The sequence below is a fragment of the Rhinoraja longicauda genome, chromosome 32 (assembly GCF_053455715.1).
Source record: "Rhinoraja longicauda isolate Sanriku21f chromosome 32, sRhiLon1.1, whole genome shotgun sequence".
NCBI classification, from domain to species: Eukaryota; Metazoa; Chordata; class Chondrichthyes; order Rajiformes; family Arhynchobatidae; genus Rhinoraja; species Rhinoraja longicauda.
The window spans coordinates 7,316,217-7,343,679 of record NC_135984.1 but is presented as its reverse complement, the minus strand read 5'-3'; the positions used below and the strand labels follow the sequence as shown (position 1 = coordinate 7,343,679).

Below are 27,463 nucleotides of genomic sequence, written 5' to 3'. Positions count from 1 at the left end.
CGAACAGTGGGAAGATTAATGAAAAATCTTTCTGGGAGCAGTTGTACAAAATGAGGGTTGGATTTTCCACAGAGGGGGTTGATGTCAATGGAATGGTAATGGAACACCTCATCATACAGATAGCTTTTACACCTCAAGATGATACTGCCCTCAACTTTCCCTTGTTTGCACATGTACCTTAAACAAGAATAAATAAGAATTTTTTTAAGTCTGCAGAAACCTCTTTATTTAAAAGTGCTTGCACAAAGTATATTTACTGCAAAACAGACTTTTAGACACTAGACTTTAGACAGGCAGCGTGGAAACAGGCCCTTCGGCCCACCAAAACAGCGCCGACCTGCGATCCCCGCACACTAACACTATCCTACACACAGTTTTGGTCTCCAAATTTGAGGCATTCTTGCTATTAAGAGAGTGCAGCAAAGGTTCACTAGATTAATTCCTGGAATGGTGAGACTGTTGTATGTTGAAAGACTGGAGCGACCGGGTTTGTATACACTGGAATTTAGAAGGATAAGAGGGGATCTTATTGAAACATATAAGATTATTAAGGGATTGGACACGCTAGAGGCAGGAAACATGTTCCCAATGTTGTGGCAGTCCAGAACCAGGGGCCACAGTTTAAGAATAAGGGGTAGGCCAATTGGAACGGAGATAAGGAAAAACATTTTCACTCAGAGAGTTGTAAATCTGTGGAATTCTCTGGCTCAGAAGGCAGTGGAGGCCAATTCTCTGGATGCTTTCAAGAGTTAGATAGAGCTCTTAATGATAGCGGAGTCAAGGGGTATGGGGAGAGGGCAGGAACGGGGTACTGATTGTGATTGATCAGCCATGATCACATTGAATGGCGGTGCTGGCTCGAAGGGCCGAATGGCCTACTCCTGCACCTATTGTCTATTGTCTACTAGGGAAATCTACAATTTTTACCGAAGCCAAAGACATACAGGTTTATAGGTTAATTTGCTTGGTATAAATGTAAATTGTCCCTAGTGTGTGTGTAGGATAGTGTAAGTGTGAGGGGATCGCTGGTCGGTGCGGACTTGGTGGGCCGAAGGGCCTGGTTCTGCACTGTATCTCTAAACTAAACGAATCTCGGTGGGTCAGGCAACATCTCTGGAGAACATTGGAGATAGTTGGCGTTTCAGGTCGTGACCCTTCTTTAGACTGATTGTAGGATGGCCGGGGGGGAGGGGGAGGGAGACTGGAAGCAACAAAAGGAGAAAAAAAGGGGACAAAAAGGAACCGAAAAAGGGGACAAAAAGGACCCAGACATAGACTGAGACGTTGAGGCATATGAAACCATCCTGGGATGAGCTGTACACTGATGTGACAATGCAAGGGTGGAGGAATGATGAGGACATGAAACCGGACTGGCGCCTGGAGATGGAAGGGTGCTGCAGCAATGGCCGTCCGTGTGATGTGACTCACGGCTGTGGTCCATTGTATTCACTGTGAGCTGAGATGATTGACTGCCGTTTTTACTCTGACATCCTTTCCTCTCAAGGAACCCATTGATGCATGCTGAGCTCTGGGCTAAGTGCGGCTGGTTAACTCGGGCAAGCTTTGCAGCCAATAAACGTATTATTTTCCCTTCTCCACTGGCATTGAACATTTCTAATTTATCCTGAACAATAACAACATTGGCGAGGTTTGGACAGGTACATGGATAGGAATGGTTCAGAGAGATATGGGTCATACGTGAGCAAATGGGACTAGCATAAATTGGCATCTTGGTCAGCATGGACTAGTTGGGCAGAAGGGCCTGTTTCCACACTGTACGGCTCGATGAATATAATGATGGCGGTGGCGCAGCTTTGCAGAGTTGCTGGAAACAGGCCTTTTCGGCCCTCCAAGTCCGTGCCGCCCAGCGATCCCCGTACATTAACACTATCCTACACCCACTAGGGACAATTTTTCTCATTTACCCAGCCAATTAACCTACAAACCTGTACGTCTTTGGAGTGTGGGAGGAAACCGAAGATCTCGGAGAAAACCCACGCAGGTCACGGGGAGAACGTACAAACTCCTTACAGTACAGCACCCGTAGTCAGGATCGAACCTGAGTCTCCGGCGCTGCATTCGCTGTAAAGCAGCAACTCTACCGCTGCGCTACCGTGCCGTCAGGTTCGATCCTGACCTCGCGTGCTCTCTGTGTGGAGTTTGCACGTTCTCCCTGTGACCGCGCGTGTTTCCTCCGGGTGCTCCGGTTGCCCCCACATCTCAAAGACGTGCAAGTTTGTAGGTTCATTGGCCCCTGTAAAATTACTCCTGGTGTGGATGTGAAAGTGGGATTGCATAGAACTAGGTTGAATGGGTGATTGCTGGTAGGAATGGACTTTGTGGGCCGAAGAGCCTGCTTCCACACTGTGTCTATAAACTACACTGAACTAACATATCAGACAGTTTGAGTTTAGTTTATTGTCGCGTGTACAGTGAAAAGCTTTTGTTGCCTGCTAACTATTCAGCGGAAAGACAATGCATGATTACAATTGAGTCATCCATAGTGTACAGATACATGATAAAGGGAATAACGTGAATAGCTCACGGTAAAGTCCGATCAAAATAGTCCGAGGGTCTCCAATGAGGTAGATAGCAGCTCAGGACAGCTCTCCAGTTGTTGGAAGGGTGGTTCAGTTCCTGATAAGGGCTGGGAAGAAACGGCCCCTGAATCTGGTTAGTGTGCGTTTTCACACTTCTACACCTTTTTCCCGATGGGAGAGGGGAGAGGAGGGGGTGGACAGGGTTCGACTTGTCCTTGAATTGGCTGCTGGCCTTGTCAAGGTAGCGTGAGGTGTAGATCGAGTCAGTGGAAGGGAGGTTGGTTTGGACGATGGTCTGGGCTGCATCCACAATTCTCTGCAATTTCTTGCGAACCACATCAATTCCTCCCTTATTTCTTCTCTCCTTCGTGAAATCCTCCTCCCTATTTATTCAATTTATGACCATCTCAATGTAACCCATTTTTTCCGTAATCTCCAAAGCGCTTAAATGGCACGTTTATCATTATAGACACAAAAAGCTGGAGTAACTCAGCGGGACAGGCAGCATTTCTGGAGAGAAGGAATGGGTGATGTCACCATGCTGCCTGTCCGCTGGGTTACTCCAGCTTTTTGTCTCTATCTTCGGTTTAAATCAGCATCTGCAGTTCATTCTTACACGTTTATCATTATGACGGATTGTAATGTTGGCCTGTCGTACCCAGGGTAGTTATTTCAGACTAATCCCACACATTATCGTTCAATTAAAATTAGAATAAATGATTTCAGACATTATAGCTGCACAAAGGTCATAAGTGATAGGAGCAGAATTAGGCCATTCGGCCCATTAAGTCTACTCCGCCATTCAATCATGGCTGATCTATCTCTCCCTCCTAACCCCATTTTCCTGCCTTCTCCCCAAAACCCCTGACACCCGTACTAATCAAGAATCTATCTATCTCTGCCTTAAAAATATCCATATTGGCCTCCACAGCCTTCTGTAGTAAAGAATTCCACAGATTTACCATTCTGTGACTAAAGAAATACACTAAAGATATTTAAATTTCTTACAGAATGACTTCCATCCAAATCCATTTCTTGCGTACAACCTATTGTTTAACAACAATCTTAGTAAGAATTAATATTCATTGCATTTTAAATGTATTTACTTGACTTTAATTTCACTAAGTATCACAACAGACTGCCAATAAAATACCAATTAATTTATAATTTTACTCTTTGTGAGAAAAATCTAACAAAGACTCAGGGAGAGTAAATGAATGTTTTAGTTTAGTTTGGTCTGAGAGTCTGAGATGTTTCTGCAAGTAAGATTTTCCTTCTACATTGCATCACATGTGAGAAGCTTTTGGTAACTTCAAAAATCAAAGACGTTCAAAACCTTGTTTCGTTTAGTTTAGAGATACAGCGCGGAAACAGACCCTTCGGCCCACCGAGTCCGTACCGACCAGCAATCCCCGCACATTAACACTGCCCTACACACACTAAGGACACTTTACACTTATATCAAGCCAATTAACCTACAGACCTGCACATATTTGGAGTGTGGCAGGAAACTGAAGATCTCGGAGAAAACCCACGCAGGTCACGGGGAGAACAAACTTCGTAGACAGCGCCCGCGGTCAGGATCGAACCCGGGTCTCCGGCGCCGCAAGGCGGCAACTCTACCGCTGCGCCACCGTGCCACCCCACTTTCAACTTTTCAAATTTGCATTTAAAAAATGCCAATTAATATCATTAGAAATCTCCATAATCATTCAGTTTATTAACAGCCTCTGTTACATGGAAATTGAACAACTTCACAGATTGCCACAAGTTTGCCTTTTGTTTTGAAAGAGGACCCACATTGCTCACAAGTTTATATGTTCTAGGAGCAGAATTAGGCCATTCGGCCCATCAAGCCTACTCCGCCATGCAATATTAGCTGATCTACTTGTCCCTCTCAACCCCATTCTCCTGCCTTCACCCCATAACCCCTGGCACGCGCACTAATCAAGAGCCTGTCAACCTCAGCTTTAAAAACGGCCATCGACCGTCAGGTACATCACCTTTCTTGTACATATGGCAGGAATCTCAATGCGTGTGGGAAGGAACTGCAGACACTGGTTTACACCGCAGATGTACACAAGATGCTGGAGTAACTCAGCGGGACAGGCAGCATCTCCGGATAGAAGGAACGGCTTGAGTTCAGTTTGTGACCCTCCTTCAGACCGATTTTTAATTTCACAATTAAAAATCTCAATGTGACTTGATCAGACCTAGGTGGCAGAGTGTAGATAGCGCGATCCTGAGGAAACTACCCTGTACACCTCAGGCTCAGCTCTGCACCAGAGCAGACTGCCCCCATCCATGCCTTGATGCCATTTCCCTTATACGTTGTTTTGGCCTCGACCTCAATGACCCCATTGAACAAAGCATCTGACGACCGTGCACAGGCAAACCCTTTGCCAACCAGCCACACAGCAAAATAACATGGTAATTAAATAAAGATACGGGAAGAAACCGAGCTGATCAGATAGTGCAGAAGTTAATTTCCAACACAATTAAAAATAAAACGAGCTCACTGACGTATTCCTGCTCTGTCAGATCCTATCCATGCACAGTCGCATCAAAGGAGATGAAAAGGCTGGCACAGTGGTGCAGTGGGTAGATTTGCTGCCTTACGCGCCAGGGACCCGGGTTCCATCCTGACTACGGGTGCTGTCTGTATGGAGTTTGTACGTTCTCCCTGTGACCGTGTGAGTTTTCTCCGGGTGCTTCGGTTTCTTCCCACACCCCAATGACGTACAGGTTTGCAGGTTAATTGGCTACGGTAAATTTTGTAAGTTGTCCTCAGCGCGTAGGACAGCGTTAGAGTACAAGGTGATCGCTGGTCAGCGCGCATTCGGCGGGCCGAAGGGCCTGTTTCCGCACTGTATTCGAGTCAGCATGGATTTACGAAGGGGAAATCATGCTTGACTAATCTTCTGGAATTTTTTGAGGCTGTAACTAGGAAAATGGACAGGGGAGAGCCAGTGGATGTAGTGTACCTTGACTTTCAGAAAGCCTTCGACAAGGTCCCACATAGGAGATTAGTGGGCAAAATTAGAGCACATGGTATTGGGGGTAGGGTACTGACATGGATAGAAAGTTGGTTGGCAGACAGAAAGCAAAGAGTGGGGATAAATGGGTCCCTTTCAGAATGGCAGGCAGTGACTAGTGGGGTACCGCAAGGCTCGGTGCTGGGACCGCAGCTATTTACAATATACATTAATGACTTGGATGAAGGGATTAAAAGTAACATTAGCAAATTTGCAGATTACACAAAGCTGGGTGGTAGTGTGAATTGTGAGGAAGATGCTATGAAGTTGCAAGGTGACTTGGGAAGTCTGTGTGAGTTGGCGGATGCATGGCAGATGCAGTTTAATGTGGATAAGTGTGAGGTTATCCACTTTGGTGGTAAGAATAGGAAGGCAGATTATTATCTGAATGGTGTCAAGTTAGGAAAAGGGGACGTACAACGAGATCTGGATGTCCTAGTGCATCAGTCACTGAAAGGAAGCAAGCAGGTACAGCAGGCAGTGAAGAAAGCCAATGGAATGTAGGCCTTCATAACAAGAGGAGTTGAGTATAGGAGCAAAGAGGTCCTTCTACAGTTGTACAGGCCCCTAGTCAGACCGCACCTGGAGTACTGTGTGCAGTTTTGATCTCCAAATTTGAGGAAGGATATTCTTGCTATTGAGGGCGTGCAGCGTAGGTTTACTTGATTAATTCCCGGAATGGCAGGACTGTCGTATGTTGAAAGACTGGAGCGACTCGGCTTGTATACACTGGAATTTAGAAGGATGAGAGGGGATCTTATCAAAACATATAAGATTATTAAGGGGTTGGACATGTAAAGAGGCAGGAAACATGTTCCCAATGTTGGGGGAGTCCAGAACCAGGGGCCGCAATTTAAGAATAAGGGGTAGGCCATTTAGAACAGAGATGAGGAAAAACTTTTTCAGTCAGAGTTGTAAATCTGTGGAATTCTCTGTCTCAGAAGGCAGTGGAGGCCAGATCTCTGAATGCTTTCAAGAGAGAGCTAGATAGAGCTCTTAAGGATAGTGGAGTCAGGGAGTATGGGGAGAAGGCAGGAACGGGGTACTGATTGAGAATGATCAGCCATGATCACATTGAATGGTGGTGCTGGCTCGAAGGGCCGAATGGCCTACTCCTGCACCTATTGTCTATTGTATCTCTAAAGTCTAAACCTAAGGGGTGTATGGAATGAGCTGCCAAAGGAAGTGGTAGCAGCTGGCACAATTACAATGTTTCAGGGACACTTGGGCAGATTCATGGATGGGAAAGGTTTAGGTTCAATTGTTCTGGAGGCTGAGATGCACTGAACTCACACAATTGTTCTGGAGACTCAGATACACCGAACTGCCAAAGGGCATTTTTTCCGCTCTGTATCTCTGGCATCTAAATGTCGGGTGGGATGGTGAGATGGTGATCCCTCAGGGGCCCAGCGCTCAGCCGCTCGACCCTGACTTGGACAGCAGAGCGAGATGTCCGTGGGGGAATGTTACCGACTGGCCCATTCCACAGACCGCAGGAGTCCGTGCAGAGGGACACACTGAAGCTCGGTGCAGCCAACGCCAAGGCTCTCTGTGGGGGAGGACCACAGTGCAGAGTCCTTCTGCTGCGGGACATTGAGGGGCAGAGTGCGGTGGGGCCACCCCTGAAACAAGGGAAGGGATACCACCCCAGGGGGCCACATATAGACCTGGGCAAGCTGGCCATCCGTGAGTCACGGCACCAGGCGCGAGAGACGGTGGTCCTTGGTCGGCTGCCAGCCCCTTTTCCGGGGTTACGCCCGTGACTGGGTGGTTTTGGAGAAGACGACGAGCTTTCCAAAGGCGCCCATGGAGATTTCCGGGACCGCTGGGCACCACGGGGGGTGGGATGCATCCTTAATAAGGATTAGGAAATAGTAATATGAGGAAAATTTGTTTTACTTGTATTGTGGTGGTGGGTTGTGAATAATTTAGTATTGCACATATTATTGTAAATAGTTGAATGAATTCTTTTTGGTTAATAAAAAAAGGGGCCACGTAGGCGGCAAGGATGTTTTGTTTAAAGACAGGTGCAAAGACTACTGAGAATGGCACCACTGAATGTGTAAATACTGAGAATTCTGAAGGGTTTTTGCAAAGTAATTGCTGTCAGGAGCAAAGGAAATGACAAAAACTGGTGAACACTGCCGGTCCATCACAGGTACTGACAACCCCACCATCGAAGGGATCTATAAGAGGCACAGCCTTAAAAGGACAGCCAGCAACATCAAGGACCCACACTGGGCCTGTAGTTATACAGCGCAGAAACAGGCCCCTCGGCCCCCCTGGTCCGCGTTGACCAGCGATCCCCGCATATTAACACTGTCCTACACCCACTAGGGACAATTGTTTTTACATTTACCAAGCCAATTAACCTACAAACCTGTACGTCTTTGGAGTATGGGAGGAAACAGAAGATCTCAGAGAAAACCCACGCAGGTCACGGGGAGAACGTACAAACTCTGTACAAACAGCACCTGTGGTCGGGATAGAACCCGGGTCTCTGAGGCTGCATTCGCTGTAAGGCAGCAACTCTACCGTGCCGCCCTAAAACCGTTCTCGCTGGAGTTTAGAAGAGTGAGGGGGACCTCATTGAAACATACAGAATAGTGAAAAGCTTGGATAGAGTGGGTGTGGAGGGGATGTTTCCACTATTGGGAGAGTCTAGGACTAGAGGTCACAGCCTCAGAATTAAAGGACGTTCTTTTAGGAAGGGGATGAGGAGAAATTTCTTTAGTCAGAGGGTGGTGAATCTGTGGAATTCTTTGCCACAGAAGGCTATGGAGGCCAAGTCAGCGGATATTATTAAGGCAGAGATAGATAGATTCTTGATTAGTACTTATTTATTCACAAAATGCTGGAGTAACTCAGCAGGTCAGGCAGCATCTCAGGAGAGAAGGAATGGGTGGCGTTTCGGGTCGAGACCCTTCTTCAGACTAATTCTTGATTAGTACAGGTGTCAGAGGTTATGGAGAGAAGGCAGGAGAATGGGGTTAGGAGAGAGAGATAGATCAGCCATGAATGGTGGAGCAGATTTGTTGAGCTGAATGGCCTAATTCTGCTCCTATCACGTTTGACCATACGACCACCATCAGGAGCGTGAAAACTGTAACGACCAGGTACAGGAACAGCTTCTTAACAACAACCATTAGGCTATTGAACACGATAAACTCTAATTAAACTCCGAACAGCCTTGGTTGCACTAGAGATTTGGACTGTGGTTTATTTTCAAACAACAAATGATTGATGCTCTTGACATAAATCTCAAGTGCACATTTTAAGATCCAGACATTTGGCACGAGGCACTTAATGTTAAATGAATCTTGCTTCCTATAATACAACACATTTGGGCGGCACGGTGGCGCAGCGGTTGAGTTGCTGCCTTACAGCGTCAGCGAACCCGTTTCTATGCTGACTACGGGTGCTGTCTGTACGGAGTTTGTACTTTCTCCCCGTGACCTGCGTGGTTTTTCTTTGGGATCTCTGGTTTTCCCCCACACTCCAAAGACGTACAGGTTTGTAGGTTAATTGACTCAGTATAATTTTAAATCGCCTCTGGTGTGTGTAGGATAGTGCTAGTGTGCGGGGAACGCTGGTCGGCACGGACTCGGTGGGCCGAAGGGCCTGAAGATGGACACAAAATGCTGGAGTAATTCAGTGAGACAGGCAGCATCTCCGGAGAGAAGGAATGGGTTGAGTTCGGGTTGAGAACCTTCTTCAGACCGATATTTAAATTCACAATTAAAAATGTGACTTGATTAGACCAAGGTGGTAGAGTATAGAAAGCAAGAGTCTGAGCAAACTACCCTGTACACCTTACAGGCTCAGCTCTGCACCGGAACACACTGCGCTGGATCTCTAAACGAAAGTAAACTAAAACACAAAGATGTCCACACAGACTGATCTGTTGTCGACAGGCAGTGTCTGAAAATAATTGAGAATTTCCAGTTGTGCAAAAACAAAACCATCAACCTGATCACTAATACCTCATTCTGCATTTAATTTTCATCTTCCAATTTTCATTATGCCAGGTTCTTCAAATATTTAAACCGTAATTATCATTTATCTGATTGGAATACTTCAATAGGGTTTTTTTTCCACAGGATCAAATTAAAAGCCATAATGTGTAGGCATTATTGAAAAAAAATCATCACAATAACTTCTAAGTGCCTCAAAGATAGAGTGAACTTCATAGTACACTGTTTACGGGAACAGATTTTTGAAGTACCTGCCTAAATATTTTAACAGAGGTGCTTCATAGTGTAATATAGAATTAGCAATTAAGACACCAGCTATTTGCTAATACAATTAAGAATCCTTGCACAAGGATTTAGTACAAGTTCTGGATAGACACAAAATGCTGGAGTAACTCAGCGGGACAGGCAGCATCTCTGGAGAGGAATGGGTGACGTTTCGGGTCGAGACCCTTCTTCAGACTGATGTCAGGGGAGTGGGCGAGAGAGAGATAAAATGTAGTCGGAGAACTGGGAAGGGGGAGGGGATGGAGAGAGAGGGAAAGCAAGGGCTACTTGAAGTTAGAGAAGTCAATGCTCATACCGCTGGGGTGCAAGCTACCCAAGCAAAATATGAGGTGCTGTTCCTCCAATTTGCGCTGGGCCTCACTCTGACAATGGAGGAGGCCCAGGATAGAAAGGTCAGTGTGGGAATGGGAGAGGGAGTTAAAGAGTTGCGCAACCAGGAGATCAGGTAGGTTTAGGCAAACTGAGCGGACGTGTTCAGCTTGGTCTCGCTGAGTATGATACAAGCTAGTTTTCTTTGGATATTAATAACGCATCATGTGCTGGTCACTGCTCAGTGTTCCTTCAATGACAGAGCGATGGAATGATGCAAAAGGATTAGAGTTAGGCGGCGCCCGGCCCTCTGGACCTACACGGTTCGGGCCTACACCGTCCGCACCTACACTGTCCGGGCCTACACTGTCTGGGCCTACAGTGAACGGGCCTAATACGGGACAAGGGTGGGGACAAACCAATTTAGCCCAAAATACGGGACGTCCCGGCTAATACGGGACAGTTGGCAACCCTACTGATGCCTGACATGGAACATACAGCAGAAAAGGTCAGTGTGCAGAAAGTGACTGCAGACACTGGTTAATACTGAAGATAGACACAAAATGCTGGTGTAAATCAGCGGGTCAGGCAGCACCTCTGGAGGAAAATGATGGATGACGTTTTAGGTTGGAACCCTTCCTCAGAAAAGTGCAGCAAAGGAACAGGCCCTTTGTTCACAATGTCTGTGCCAAACATGATGCAAAGACCAAGCCTTATCTGCCTGGACATAATCCATGACCTTCCACTCCCTGCATATCCATATGCCTATCAATGTCTTTTAAATGCCACTGTCAAGACCAAGTGAACAGCTACTAATATGAGCAGTAGATTTACAGTTCATGCAATTGTGACAGATAGACAATAGACAATAGGTGCAGGAGTAGGCCATTCAGCCCTTCGAGCCAGCACCGCCATTCAATACGATCATGGCTGATCACTCTCAATCAGTACCCCGTTCCTGCCTTCTCCCCATACCCCCTCACTCCGCTATCCTTAAGAGCTCTATCCAGCTCTCTCTTGAAAGCATCCAACGAACTGGCCTCCACTGCCTTCTGAGGCAGAGAATTCCACACCTTCACCACTCTCTGACTGAAAAAGTTCTTCCTCATCTCCGTTCTAAATGGCCTACCCCTTATTCTTAAACTGTGGCCCCTTGTTCTGGACTCCCCCAACATTGGGAACATGTTTCCTGCCTCTAATGTGTCCAATCCCCTAATGATCTTATATGTTTCAATAAGATCCCCCCTCATCCTTCTAAATTCCAGTGTATACAAGCCTAATTGCTCCAGCCTTTCAACATACGACAGTCCCGCCATTCCGGGAATTAACCTAGTGAACCTACGCTGCACGCCCTCAATAGCAAGAATATCCTTCCTCAAATTTGGAGACCAAAACTGCACACAGTACTCCAGGTGCGGTCTCACCAGGGCCCGGTACAACTGTAGAAGGACCTATTTGCTCCTATACTCAACTCCTCTTGTTATGAAGGCACACATTCCATTGGCTTTCTTCACTGCCTGCTGTACCTGCATGCTTCCTTTCAGTGACTGATGCACTAGGACACCCAGATCTCGTTGAACATCCCCTCCTCCTAACTTGACACCATTCAGATAATAATCTGCCTTTCTATTCTTACTTCCAAAGTGAATAACCTCACACTTATCTACATTAAACTGCATCTGCCATGTATCCGCCCACTCACACAACCTGTCCAAGTCACCCTGCAGCCTTATTGCATCTTCCTCACAATTCACACTACCCCCCAGCTTAGTATCATCTGCAAATTTGTTAATGGTACTTTTAATCCCTTCATCTAAGTCATTAATGTATATCGTAAATAGCTGGGGTCCCAGCACCGAACCTTGCGGTACCCCACTGGTCACTGCCTGCCATTCCGAAAGGGACCCATTTATCCCCACTCTTTGCTTTCTGTCTGTCAACCAATTTTCTATCCATGTCAGTACCCTACCCCCAATACCATGTGCTCTAATTTTGCCCACTAATCTCCTATGTGGGACCTTGTCGAAGGCTTTCTGAAAGTCGAGGTACACCACATCCACCGACTCTCCCCTGTCAATTTTCCTAGTCACATCCTCAAAAAATTCCAGTAGATTTGTCAAGCATGATTTCCCCTTCGTAAATCCATGCTGACTCGGAATGATCCTGTTACTGCTATCCAAATGCTCAGCAATTTCGTCTTTTATAATTGACTCCAGCATCTTCCCCACCACTGATGTCAGACTAACTGGTCTATAATTACCCATTTTCTCTCTCCCTCCTTTCTTAAAAAGTGGGATAACTTTTGCTATCCTCCAATCCACAGGAACTGATCCTGAATCTATAGAACATTGAAAAATGATCTCCAATGCTCCGGTTTCCTCCCACACTCCAAAGACGTGCAGGTTAATTGGCTTCCGTAAAATTGCCAACTCCTGTGTAGGATGTGATATTGGGACTACATGGAACTCGTGTTATTGGTGATTAATGGTCGGTATAATGGCGGGTCAGGCAGCATCTCTGGAGAAAAGGAATAGGTGACGTTTCGGGTTGGGTCCCTTACGTCACCTACTGCTTTTCTCCAGAGATGCTGTCTGACCCGCTGAGTTAGTCCAGCACTTTGTGTCTCCCTTTGGTGTAAACCAGCACCTGCAGTTCCTTCCCAAACACATGATCAATGGTTGGTGTAGAATTGTTGTGCCGAAGGGCCTGTTTCCACACTGCATCTCTAAACTCTTAAACACAGGCCTTGAAACTTGACTAAGATTATTCGTGAGACAGTCAGAGGGTCTTTTGCATCAGCTACCTCTAACAAGCCCGTAGGTTACATTAATTAAAGAGATCAAGTTGAATATTGATTACTGACGCACACTACAATTGATAACTGACATGAGGAGCAATCCAAGACACCAGCGACCATCAAGGAACACGTTTACAGCTCACGTCCCAGGCACTCTGTCTTATAGAGTTACATTAAGGCTAATCCACACTGAGTATTCAGTAAAGTTCATGCATACGCTGACACTTGTGACCGTACATGAATTGAGGGCATTGGCCAGTGTGGGCGAGTTGGGCCGAAGGGCCTGTTTCCGCACTGTATGACTCTAGAGAACAAAAGGCAAAAAAAGTGGCTGGTAGAGCTGCTTCCTCAGCGTGCCAGACACCCTGGCTCGATCATAACCTCGGGTGCAGTGTTTGCATGTTTGAACATTCTCCCTGTGATCACGTGGGTTTTCTCCAGGTGCCCCGGTTTCCTCCCACATCACAAAGATGTGCAGGTTTGTAGATTTGTTTGGCAATTTGTAAATTGCCCCAAGAGTGGAGGATAGAACAGGTGTACATGCGATCGTTGGTCCGCATGGACTCGGTGGGCCGAAGGGCCTGTTTCCACGCTGTATCTCTAAACTAAACTAAACCAACCTCTCCGCCTGCCCAGGTCCATCATCGACCGTGGGGTATTGCCGAACTTCAGCTGAGGTGCATCAGAAGTTCTCACAAACAACCTTTTCAACATATAGCTTATCCATGCAGATTAATCCACCATGTCCTCTTCACCAGCCTTTTTCACCGTCTCCACCCATCTGCCAATTAAGCCCCCCTCACCTGTATCCACCTATCACTTGCCAAGCATTGTCCCAATCCTATCTCTTTTCTTGCTTTAACTGCCCCACTACAATCAGTATGAAGAGATCTGACCGAAAACGCCACCTATCCATGTCTTCTCGACCCGAAACATCACCCATTCCTTCTTTCCAGAGATGCTGTCTGTCCCGCTGAGTTATTCCATTTTTTTCTGGCTATCCTCTTGAGAAGCTGCCTGTCCCGCTGAGTTACTCCAGCACTTTGTGTTAAACCAAAGATTCCAGCACCTAGTTTCTTGTGTCTCTACACACATAATTCCCTGACGAACAAATCTGATACCCCACTGGATAATGTTTAGACTTTACAGCGTGAAACAGGCCATTCAGCCCACTGTGTCTGCGCCAACCAGCGATCACCCCGTACACGAACACCATCCTACACTAGGGACAATGTACAACTTTACTGAAGACAACAAACCTACAAACCTCTTCGTATTTGGAGTGTGGGAGGAAACCGGAGCACCCGGAAAAAGACCATGGGGTCACAGGGAGAACGTACAAACTCCGCACAGACAGCACCCGCAGTCAGGATCAAACCCGGCTCTCTGGCGCTGTAAGGCAGCAACTCTACCGCTGCGCCACTGTGCTGCCCCTAAATGTTGTTCCAACCAAACTCCCTGCTGGATTTAACATAAAACGGAACAGTACAGCACCGAAACGGGCCGCGCGCTGACTGTACCGAACATGGTGCCAAGTGAAACTAATCTCCTCCGTCTGCACGTGATCCATATCCCTGCATTCCCTGTGTATCCACGTGCCTGTCTAAACTAATCTCCTCCGTCTGCACGTGATCCATATCCCTGCGTTCCCTGTGTATCCACGTGCCTGTCTAAAAGCCCTTTAAACACCACCACCGTATCCGCCTCCACCACCACCCCTGGCAGTGAGTTCCAGGCACGTATACAGCCCACGTCACCAGCATCTTGTCGCCTGTCAATTGTTAAATTAATACCAACATAACATGCAGTGAAATATCTCCCAACATTGCGTTGCCGTTAACCTTAACAGATCTGAGTGAAATATTCTGAATCATTCATTCGGTCGGCAAGTCAAGAAATGGTCAGATTTTCAGCCACGAATGTAATTACTGCGCTCTGACACCTTTGCTCTTTATAAGATGGCATTTTTTTGTTGTTGATGTGATATTTTTCATTCCGGCTTCATGAATTATTAAAGAGACAGCGCTCTCGCTTGTCACCGAGGGATGTTTCAAATGCCAGCCCACTGCTCCCCACTTGCCCCTTTGCACTTTACCAGGATGGTGCCGGGTCTCGAGGGCCTGAGCTGTAGGGAGAGGGTGAACAGGCTGGGACTCTGTTCCCTGGAGCGCAGGAGGAAGAGGGGTGGCCTTGTCGAGGTGTGCAAAATCATGAGAGGAATAGATCAGGTAGATGCCTGGAGGAGGGGAATCGAGAACCAGAGAACATTGGTTTAAGGTGAGGGGGGAAAGATTTAATAGGAATCTGAGGGGTAACTTTTTCACACAAAGGTGTCTGGAACAAGCTGCCAGAGGAGTTAGTTGAGGCAGGTACTATTGCGTTTAAGAAGCAGTTAGACAGGTACATGGATAGGACAGGTTTAGAGGGATATGGGCCAAGCGCAGAGTGTAGACGAGACTAGTGTAGATTGATCGGTGTGAGCAAATTGGGCTGAAGGGCCTGTTTCCACACTGTATGACTATGACTCGTGTTTTCAGCCCAGAAACCATGAACTCTTGGCTATTCCTATACAGGTAGCTGTCATAACCAGTTTCCAGAACATGAATTGGATATATTGTAATAAATAGGAATGGCAAATGTTGGCTTATACTAAAGGTAAGACACAAAATGCTGGGGTAACTCAGTGAATCATGCAGCATCACTAGAGAACATGGGTAGGTGACGTTTTGGGTCAGGATCCTTTTTCAGACTGATTGTAGTAAGAAAAGTGGGGGATAAAATGGTGCTTTGAGTCGGGACCCTCCTGCAGTCTAAAGAAGGGTCTCTCCATGTTCTCCAGAGATGCTGCCTGACCTGCCGAGTTACTCCAGCACTTTGTGTCCTTTTGTGTATTCATCAGCAAAGTGCAGATGCGGGCACGCAGAAAGGAGCGCGGCAACTTCAACAGACCAGAGACCGCACACAAATGTGACCTTTGCGACAGAGACTGTCACTCCCACATTGGTCTCTTCAGCCACAAGCGACGCTGCTCTAGTCGAGGTGTGGAGCAAGCAGCCAACTAGGATGCATCACCCATGGTCAGCCATGACCGAGGGGGCCCAAGACAGCATCTGCAGTTCTATGTTTCTACACCTCTATTGAAGCTGTGCAGATACTCTATTAAACTATGTAAGGTATGGTCTTCAGTATTTTTAGCTTTAATAAACTTTAGCTATTAAAAAAAAACACCTTTACCTTGCTCTATACCCCCCCCCCCCCACCCGTTTTACAGAGTGCAACAAATTGAATTGGTGACTGCAAGAAGGCTGGATATTGGTATTCTTCATGTGTTCAAGGTCTGAACTGTCCAACAAGCAATTAGTGCTGTGCAATGCTGCAGGGCTGGTAATCACCAGATGGTGAGCAGCCATAGTTACAGCCGGTTACAGCAGTTGACAGCGGGCAGGTTAATCTGACCCTGACTCTGCCACCTTACAGCCCGGCATGGTGAGAGGACACAGCGTCACTGACAGCACGGAAAGCCATCAAACCTCGTCGCCCATCAGCTGGTCTCCGTGCTGTTGAACGTTACTCAGCTGCACCGGCACGCTTAGAAATAGTCAAGATGTGTCCCGACCCGAAATATCCAAGACCTCCAGAGATGCTACCTGACCCACTGAGTTACTCCAGAAAATCATTGTGGCTAGGTTCTGGAGACAATGTAGTTTCTTACTGAACTTAAATCCACATTTCAATAAATTACTATTTATCAATATGCTTTTATCACACTAGTGCTTTTCCTAAGGTTTTCCTTAACTTCACAAGTTTCCCATAGGTCTTCCCCAATGTGCAATGCACAAAGTGTGCTCGAGATGTGCGCGTGGTAATGTAAACTGCAGGGCCAAGAGAGAGCTAGATAGAGCTCTTAAGGATAGCGGAGTCAGGGGGTATGGGGAGAAAGCAGGAACGGGGTACTGATTGAGAATGATCAGCCATGATCACATTGATTGGAGGTGCTGGCTCGAAGGGCCGAATGGCCTCCTCCTGCACCTATTGTCTATTGTCTATTGTCTATTGTCAACACCTGAGCTGTGTGGGTCTACTCTTTGAAAAGGTGTTCAACATCATGCTAATTCATGAAGGTCAGTTCACTGATACTTGCTTGCTGAAGTGGCAAATTTGAATAAATTCCACACACATTGATTAGTAACCTTAATTTATTGCCACCAATAAATTAAGATAAAGCAGGTTTCAAATACTTAAGTGCTAAAGGATTCACAGTGTTATCGTACGGAAATTGTTCCAATTACATTTGTACTTGACATTCTGAATATCAGCGCAATGCATTCCGAGGTGGTTTTGTGTACAACTGTTGCAACAACCTCTGGGTTGCGGAGGTGGACAAAGGGCGGCACGATGGCGCAGCGGTAAAGTTGCTGCCTCACAGCGCCAGAGACCCGGGTTCGATCCTGACTATGAGTGCCGTCTGTACGGAGTTTGTACGTTCTCCCCATGAATGCGTGGGTTTTCTCCGGGTGCTCCAGTTTCCTTTTACACTCCAATCACGAACAGGTTTGTAGGTTAATTGGCTTCAGTAAAATCGTAAAGTGTCCCCAGTGTGCAGGATAGTGCTAGTGTGCGGCGTGATCGCTGGTGGGCACGGAGTGGATGGGCCAAAGGGCCTGTTTCCATGCTGAATCTGTAAAGTCTAAAATCTAAAGATGTTTTACAACCTTGGACTCTTTCTTATAAAAATCAACTCATAAAAGCTGCTACTTCCTGGCAATCTGTGGTCTATTTACCCCAACCGTTGTCTCTTCCACGAGCTTAATGATAAGGTCGTGGGAGCAGGGATTCTCCACTCCTTCGTGCAGCATTAATTGAATGATTGAACGTCAGTGTGGAAACAGGCCCATCAGCCCACCCAGTCCACGCCGGCCATCGATCCCACTTTCGCATCCACTCCCCTCCACACTCGGGCCAAGTACCCTACAAACCCACACGTCGTTGTGATGTGAGAGAAAACTGGAACGCCCGGGGGAAACCCACTGAACGTGCAAACTCCACACTGAGAGCATCCGAGGTCAGGATTGAACCTGGGTCGTCGCCGTGTCACCAGATGCATTATGACGGGGTAACTAGAGATGATGTAAAATGACACAGAACAGTACATCACAAGAATAGGCCGTTCGGCCAATAACCTGTATCCTGAACATGATTCCAACCAAGACCTACTCTTATCTCTCTGCACATAATCCATTAACGTGATAATAATAAACTAAACATCCGTATGCCAATACAAAATCTCTTAAATGCCACCATCGTATCTGCCTCCACCACCACCCCTGGCAGCCGCCCACACGTATCTTGTGAGCCGAAGAAGGGTCTCGACCCGAAACGTCACCCATTCCTTCTCTCCCGAGATGCTGGCTGACCTGCTGAGTTACTCCAGCATTTTGTGAATATATCTTGTGAGCTGACTTGACAAAGTTTACTGTATTGCATAAATGCAACACAGTTGTATGAATACAACAATACAACAAGGCTTCACCATTTTGAACATTAATGTACAGGTGTCACCTCAAGAGTTAAACACTAAGATCAAGGAACCAAAGCTTCTCATTGCCCTCCAACAGCTGGTAGGTTTTTGTCAGCGCTTCTCTTACTTGCAGGTGAAAAGGCGCTGATAAACTTCCCGTGACTCTGTTGGCAACTGTTGACCAAATTATTATTTTTTTACTTTTTAAGAGAAACATAGAAAAATAGGTGCAGGAGCAGGCCATTCGGCCCTTCGAGCCAGTAAACTGCCATTCAATATGATCATGGTTGATCATCCAAAATCAGTACCCGCTTCCTGCTTTCTCCCCATATCCCTTGATTCCCTTAGCCCTAAGAGGTGCCGGTACGCTGCACAGGGAGGTGTGTAACTTCCCAAAATAGGCCCCGCTTTAAGTCACATCTTTAATGTATTTGGCAAACGTGTTATTACTTGACGGAGCTCAGAAATAAAATGTATTTAACACTCAGTCGTTTTAAATGTACTTAAAAAAATACATGAGTTATAGAAACATAGAAACAAGGTGCAGGAGGAGGCCATTCGGCCCTTCGAGCCAGCACCGCCATTCATTGTGATCATGGCTGATCATCCACAATCAGTGACCCGTGCCTGCCTTCTCCCCATATCCCCTGATTCCACTAGCCCCTCGAGCTCTATCTAACTCAGTTATGGGGAACATCAGATTGATAATTGGACAGTCCAAATTGAAATACATTGCATTATTTTAACAATGGTGATAGAATTGATTCCCGGTGCAAAAGTATTATTTTAGCACATCAGCATGATACCTGCCTTCCACAATTTGGCCACACTAACTTCCATGCAGTGGACATGGATTTTAGACATTATTTACAACGGGAAGTCTACATACATTTCACTCAAGCAACAGAGGACAAACCCACTGCTAAACCTGTTCAATAAGTTGTGGTGTCCATCAGTCTACATCACCGTTCACCTGTTTCCTCAAAATATACATGCAAATGAACAATAACGTGAAAAATAACCTGTGTCAGCAATTTGGAGCTTTCAATTCTCTCAGTTCTGTCCATGAGTAACCTATTTTCTATTATAATCTGCATTAGTTTGGTTAATTTTAGTGACTAGTTTTTAAAACTCGCTGTCACTAGTAGAGTTGGTTAAAGAGTTAGAGAGAGTTTGGCTACAAATTGGTAGCCATACCTTTAGTTTCACCGGCCGAGTCCATGAAGCCTGGAGGAGAGAAACATGAAACACAAGAACTTTAGATACGCATTGACATCATGAACATGCACAGCCCGCTCCGTGTAAATAACGATGCTTTGTGCAGGCAACAATCTCTATAAACCTTATGCAAGTACATCGTAACCTTGGCCACTGTAAGCCGAGAAAGATCATCATCTTCACCAGTGTGTAAGAAGGAACTGCAGATGCTGGTTTAAACCGAAGATAGACACAAAAAGCTGGAGTAACTCAGAGGGTGAGGCAGCATCTCTGGAGAGAAGGAATGGGTGACGATTCAGGTCGAGACCCTTCTTCAGACTGGTTAGGGATCACTTACCAGTCTGAAGAAGGCACTCGACCCGAAATGTTACTCATTCCTTCTCTCCGGAGATGCTGCCTGTCCCGCTGAGTTACTCCAGCTCTGTGTCTATCATCTTCACCAGTGCTAGGTTCCCATTGGTCTTCAGAGAGACTGTTCACATTAGCCGAGCTCGGAAAATAAATGATTGTGATATCCAGGCCCAATCATTGTGGCGTGAAGATACTTAGCCAATGAAACCGAGATTTTAACAACAAAATGACCATAAGTTTGATGGCGATTGTGTATCTACAGCATCAGGGAGTTGAGACACTTCCACAATGATTAGAACTTGTCCCGCACACCCCTTTGAGGTGGAAGGCATTCCCGGATGTTTCTCCGTGAGACTGGCCAGAGCACGGGATACGGTGAGCTTCATGCAGTTGTTGGAGCAGGGGACAGGCAGACCCATTGACAAGGAGAGGGTGTAAGCTCAGACCACATGCACCACTCTTGACCCTCCATGAAGTCCTGGGAGTGCCAGCAAGAAACTGCTGGTCGCTAGGTCCTCTGCTATGCATCCTCCTAACCAGGGCAAAGATTCGGGTGCGATCCCAGTCAATGGGGCAAGGTGGTGTTGACTCTATAAGACCATTCATTAGACATCGGAGCAGAATTAGGCCATTCAACCAATCGAGTGTACTCCACCATTGAATCACAGCTGATCAATTTTTCCCTCTCAACCCCATTCTCCAGCCTTCTCCCAATAACCTTTAACACCCTTACGAATCAAGAATCTTTCAATCTCTGCTTTACAATGTCGGCCTCCACAGCCTTCTGTGGCAATGAATTCCACAGATTCGCCACCCTCTGGCTAACGAAATAGTTCCTCATCTCCCTTCTAAAGGTTCGCCCTTTTATACTGAGGCTGTGCCCTCTGGTTCTAGACTCCCCCATTATCAGAAAGATCCTCTCCACGTCCACTCTATTTAGGCCTTTCATTATCTGGTACGTTTCAGCGACATAACTCAGCGGGTCAGGCAGCAACTCTGGAGAAAAAGGATGGGTGACGTTTCGGCTCAGAACCCTACTTAAGACTCAAGTCTCCAGTCTGAAGAAGGGTCCCCACCCGAAATGTCACCCATCCATTTTTCCCTCGAGATGCTGCCTGACTCGCTGAGTTAGTTTGTGTCTATCTCCGGTACATACCAGCATCTGCAGTTCCTTTCCACACACGTGTCAATGAGATCTCCCCTCACCCTTCCAAACACTAGCGAGTACAGATCCAGAGCTTTCAAACGCTCCTCACACATAAACCCAATCACCCCGTGACCATGTTTACAGCCAACCTCGCTTTCTAAGTCCATACTTAATTTAAAAGCCAGCGGTGTAATGGTCCCATGCACATGAACGTCAACTTGGGCCACTGGTTGACCCAGGGTTCCATGTCCTTCTTGTGACCAGCAGCGCAATGGACATTCTCTGAAGATAGACTCAACATGCCGGAGTAACTCAGCCGGCCAGGCAGCATCTCTGGAGAAAGAATAGGAAACGTTTCGGGTCGAGACTCTTCTTCAATCTGAACAAGGGTTCCGACCCGAAACGTTACCTATTCTTTCTCCAGTGATGCTGCCCGACCTGCTGAGTTACTCCAGCATTTTGTGTCTGCCTTTGGTATAAACCAGCACCTGCAGTTCCTTCCCACACCTACACCGCATCAATGTGCACACAATGTTTGCTTACAACATACTTTGTCATTTTTTAAATGTCAAACTGAAGGTCCTACACTCACTAAATTTATTTTATGGTTTTTGTGCTCAAACAGGTGGAGGAAATGTGTGTAGGAAGGAACTGCAGATGCTCGCTTACGCCGAAGATAGACACGAAATGCTGGAATAACTCAGCGGGGCAGGCAGCATCTATGGATAGGAACGGGTGATGTTTCGGATTGAAAAGGAGGGTCTCAACCCAAAACGTCACCCATTCCTTGTATCCAGAGATGCTGCCTGTCCCGTTGAGTTACTCCAGCATTTCGTGTCTATATTCGGAGGAAAGGTGCAGTTGCCAATATTAACCCTTTCGTACTTCAGAAGAAGCTGTGAACCCAACCAATCTCAGCTGTAGTAGCGACTGTAGGTGGAGATGGAAGGATTCTCTACAAGCAAACCTTTTGAGATTTGGGTTTCTGATTCGTTTGGCTGTTCCTGGATGCACCAACGAATATTATCGCAGAATGTTTACGTAACAGAATATAACTGACTTCCTCCAACATGCAGCCTATTCTGGATGAGGCACTAATGCATGGAGGTGCAGACCCATGCAGTAGCATACAACATTGCACAGCATGCATTTCCCCTCTACATTCATCCCAGCAGTTATGCTGGAGCTTTGTTCTTAGTTTAATTTAGTTTGGTTTAGAGATACAGCGTGGAAGCTGGTCCTTCAGACCACCGAGTACGTGCTGATCATCGATCACCCGTACACCTGTTCTGTAATCCCATTTCGCATCCTACACATTAGGGACAATTTTACAGAAACCAATTAACCTACAAACCTGCGCGTCTTTGGAGTGTGGGAGGAAACCGGTGCACCCAGAGAAAACCCACGCAGTCACGGGGAGAACGTACAAACTCTGTGCAGACAGCACCCGTGGTCAGGATCGAACCCAGGTCTCTGGCGCTGTGAGGCAGCAACTCTACCGCTGCGCCACCGCGCCGCCCTTACGGTGAATAACTCAGCATCTCACTGCCACCCACCTTCCCCATACATCTGAGCTCCAGGCTATGACCTCCTTACCCCCAGAGCCGCTGACCACAGTTCACGAGGTCCCATTCTGCTCCAAGCATCACAAAGAGCAGAATGTTCCAGCAATCGTCCCTCACGGAAAGTCTCAAAGCCCCGCTGTCAATCTCTAAGTTAACACAGGAGACTTTCTGGCCACACCCATGCGATCGTTTAAAGCCCCCCCCCCCCGCTGCAAGGCAGGCGTCCGAGAAGCTAGACGGCCAACTCGGCTAACGGCGGCAGCAACAGGACACAAGGTGGGGCTGGAGAAAGGAACAGATCCCCTCTTTAAAGATGGACACAAAGTGCCGGAGTAACTCAGCGAGTCAGGCAACGTCTCTGGAGAGAAGGAATAGGTGACACTTCAGATCAGCACGAAGACGGGTCCTGACCCAAACCGTCACCTATGGATGGAACCGAACATCACCTAATCAGGCAGAGATACTGCCTGACCCCCTGAGGTACTCCAGCACTTTGTGTTTATCTTTCGAGAGGGAATCTGTTTCTTTCTCCAGCTGTTTCTTTGTGTCTCTTTGGTTTCTGCCAGCATCTGCAGTCCTTTGTTTCGAGTTTCCCTCTCCAACCCGACTGAAGGTAGACAGAGAGGCTCCCAGTCAGATACTGCAATCTTTCTCATTTGGGAAAGCAAACGTACTGAAGGGGTAATTTCCAAGGTGCCTCTCGAAATAGGATGGCACGTTTATTTCTGTAGCTTGAGGCTTTGCAAATTTCAGGCGCGCAATGCAGAGGAGATACACTTCATTTACCGCTCACGTGCTTGGGACAATTCTCTCCCCCCAGGGTCGGTGCTGCCTCCATTGAGCAGCGATCTAAACTACTGCATGAGGGGACTGAGACCTGCCTAGCCTTCCAGTAAGGGGTGAATTCCCAGCCATTGTTCCATTTCACAACGGAACACCTTTCAAACCTTGGTGTTTAAACTGCAATAAGCCAGCTCCTTTTCCCCAAATTGCCGTTATCATTTCTAAAATGTAAAAGGCTGTTGGCAAAAAGCTACTGGCATGAACGTTTCTGGGTCAGCAGCTATCCAGGCGCCAAAGGAAACGAGCAGCCTATCAAATGGAGCCTGCTGTATCTCTAAAGTCCACAGTAAGGTCTAAGGAACAAAGTACAAAGAGTCATGAGCCACACATGGGGCAAAAACGTCATGATGTCCATTTAGGCTAATTGGTTTTAGTTTTAGTTATAAGGGTCATAAGGGATAGGAGTAGAATTAGGCCATTCGGCCCATCAAGTCTGCTCCGCCATTCAATCATGGCTGATCGAATTAGGCTGATGTAGTTTAGAGATACGAGGCAGAAACAGGCCCTTCGGCCCACCGGGTCTGCACTGACAAGCGACGCCCGCTTATTAACACTGTCCGACACACACGAGGGACAATTTACAATTTTACCAAGCCAATTAATTAACAAACTTGTACGTCTTTGGAGTGTGGGAGGAAACCGGAGCACCCGAAGAAAACCCACACCGTTATGGGGAGAACGTACAAACTCTGTACAGACAGCGCCCATAGTCAGGATGGAACCCGGGTCTCTGGCGCTGTAAGGCAACAGCTCTACCGCTGTGCCACCTTGCCGCCCAGCCCAACATGGCAGCAGCTCTACTGCTGTGCCACCGTGCCGCCCAGCCCAACATTTGTGGTGTTGTTGCGTAAATGGACCTGGTGAGCTGCAGCAAGTGAGGGTGCCACGTGATAATTAAACAATCTCGACTCCTGACTTGTTCACCGGCTGAGCACCAAAGATTGAACGCTGATGTAAATATAGATTGGGATGATGGTGGAGGGAAGTGGATTTGAAGCGTTGGATCAGCAGGAATTGTAATTGGGAGGCAGGCTGGGGAGTCGTCAGCATGTGTATGTGAGGTAGGATCTGATGAATATAACAAGACAGCATCTGAGGGGAAAGCCAGGTCAATGGGCGATCTCGAGGAGCTCTGCTTTAACGGACCGAGGCAGCTGCGACGAGCCCTGGGACGATACTCGTTGCTTGGCAACCAAGAGATGAGGACATGATTCACCGGCAGTGCAGAGCTGCAGGGAGCATCCCATCCTCACAGCGCGAGTGGGAATGAGACCACGGACATAAGGACACAGTTTACCTCAGACCTTAGAGATACAGCGCGGTAACAGGCCCTTCGGCCCACCAAGTCCGGGCCCACCAGCCATCGCCCCGTACACTTGCACTATCCTGCACACCAGGGACAATTTACAATTTGCAGAAGCCATTTTAAGCTACAAACCTTGACGTCATTGGAGTGTGGGAGGAAACCGGAGTAAACCCACGCGGTCACGGTGAGAACGTACAAACTCTGTACAGACAGCACCCAAAGTCAGGATCGAACCCGTGTCTCTGGCGCCGTGCCACCATGCCACCCCAACAGATATAAAGATAGATAATAATCTCTCTTTTTAAAACCAAAGCGAATTACTTCATATTTATCAACATTAATCTGCATCTGCCATGCATTTGGCCAATTATCCATCTTGTCAAAAGCACATAGGACCTTCTGTGCATCATCCTCCTGAGCTCATCTGCACTCCCCGCCCTCACCAAACTACCAGCTTGGTGTCGTTGGCAAACTCGGGGGTCCCATATCTAGTTCTCTCATCCAAATCATAGATATATATTGAGAACAACCGAGGCCCAGCAGTGATAATTGTAGCACCCCACAGGCCACCCAGAATAAAGAAGGGTCTCGACCCAAAACGTCACCTATTCCTTCTCTCCTAGATGCTGCCTGACCTGCTGAGATACTCCAGCATTTTGTGATACCTTCGATTTGTACCAGCATCTGCAGTTATTTTCCTGTACCACCCAGAATAAAGTCAAGTCAAGTCAAGTCAATTTTATTTGTATAACACATTTAAAAACAACCCACGTTGACCAAAGTGCTGTACATCTGATTAGGTACTAAGGAAAAAAATGAAACATACAGTAGCACGCAAACAGTTCACAGCGCCTCCTCAATGAGCCTCAAACGCTAGGGAGTAGAAATAGGCCCATTCATTCCTTCTACATCCATTCTGGTAACCAAATGCCAATCCAAGCCAGTGTATTATTCAACAGGTCCATATTCTGTAATCAAGCACACTAATCTTTAACGAAAGTCCGAATAACCAGACCCATCGATTCACCCTTAGCTTTTCTGTCGGTCACAACCTCAGGAAAACTCAAGTGGCTGTGGTGAATCACGGTTTCCTCCTCCCAAGCCAATGCTCATAAGTTGTAGGAGTAGAATTAGGCCATTCGGCCCATCAAGTCTATTCCGCCATTCAATGATGGCTGATCTATCTTTCCCTTTTCAACCTCATCCTCCTGCCTTCTCCCCACAACCCCTGACACCCGCACTAATCAAGAACCTATCAATCTCCACCTTTAAAATATCCATTGACGGCTTCCACAGCCTTTTGAGGCAATAAATTCCACCGATTCACTATCCTCTGGTTAAAGAAATTCCTCCTCATCTCCTTTCTAAAGGCTGGCTTTGTCCAGTTCCACTAATCTTTACTAAGCGTACTATTGTTATACCTTTTGCACTGGGTTCAAACATTTTGAACATGCAGTCTTTTACCCAGAGTAGGAGAAATCAAGAACCATACGTTTAAGGTGAGAGGGCAAAAATTCAATGTTTTTGATGTTGACGGATATTTTGAACATTAGAAGGAAGGTGAGTAGTTTGTAATGTGTTTATCCCAAGAGCTTACATCCTGGGAAGCGTGAAGGGAAAAATGGCCAACATAGGGAACTTAAGGATGTCAGTGAGGCAATAAATAGATGTATCATGATGTTTCGGTTCCACAGCATAACTAGTTTGGTTAACAGAAACACTGGAAGTTGTAAACTAAGCTGAGGGTATTAAAACTGAACCAGAGGTACTGACATTTATGGTGCAGAAAGGAACTGCAGATGCTGGTATATACCGGAGGTAGACACAAAGATTAGGAGTAACTCAGTGGGACAGGCAACCTCTCTGGAGAAAAGGATGGGTGACGTTTCGGGTCGGGACCCCCCCTTCACACATTTCTGGGGCCTATTTGTTTTCAGGGAGCAAAGGTTAAAGATAACACTGGGGAAAGACAAAGATGAAAGGTTACAGAGACATTGATCAATGATGACATTTTAAACAATGTCGGATCCACATGTAACCATTGTGCCGTGAGAATATAAAAACAGTGAATCTTTGAGGCACTTTTGGTTTTCTCAGAGTATTACCAATGCACACTCTTTAGGTCTTCAATACACCAACTTGGAGAAACACCACTGATCTACAAGATGTGTTATTTTGTATCCGTGCCGATCTGAGCTGGGCCCCAAGTAAAGCCAAATTCAGGGCGCTGGTACAACAAAACAGTCCCTCTTACAAATGATTTGGGCCGAAGGGCCTGTTTCCGTGCCGTACAATTCTATTTTCCCCGCTACTTGTGTTAAGACTTCATTGTCATTATACTGGAGGACTGGTTGTCACTGTTGGTTTCATAGCAATGGAAGTGTGAATGATGAAAGGCCTGGATAGAGCAGATTGTGGAGAGGATGCTTCCACTAGTGGGAGAGTCTGGGACCAGCAGCCACACCCTCAGAATAAAAGGACGTACCTATAGAAAGGAGATGAGGAGGAATTTCTTTAGTCAGTGGGTGGTGAATCTGTGGAATTCATTGCCACAGACAGCTGGGGAGGCCAAGTC

The 27,463-nt window shown here is 46.7% G+C and overlaps 1 protein-coding gene across 10 annotated transcripts in view; it reads right to left on the bottom strand.

Annotated features, from left to right (window-relative positions):
• ncam1a (neural cell adhesion molecule 1a) overlaps window positions 1-27,463 on the bottom strand; it is a 372,742-nt gene that overhangs the window by 108,001 nt on the left and 237,278 nt on the right. For 6 of the 10 annotated variants that reach the window (XM_078426956.1, XM_078426961.1, XM_078426957.1 and 3 more), the window contains exon 9: window positions 19,656-19,685. The exons of the other annotated variants lie outside the window; for them this stretch is intronic. In XM_078426956.1, the coding sequence (XP_078283082.1) occupies window positions 19,656-19,685 (30 nt within the window). The remainder of the gene's footprint in view (window positions 1-19,655; window positions 19,686-27,463) is intronic. 10 annotated transcript variants of the gene reach the window in all.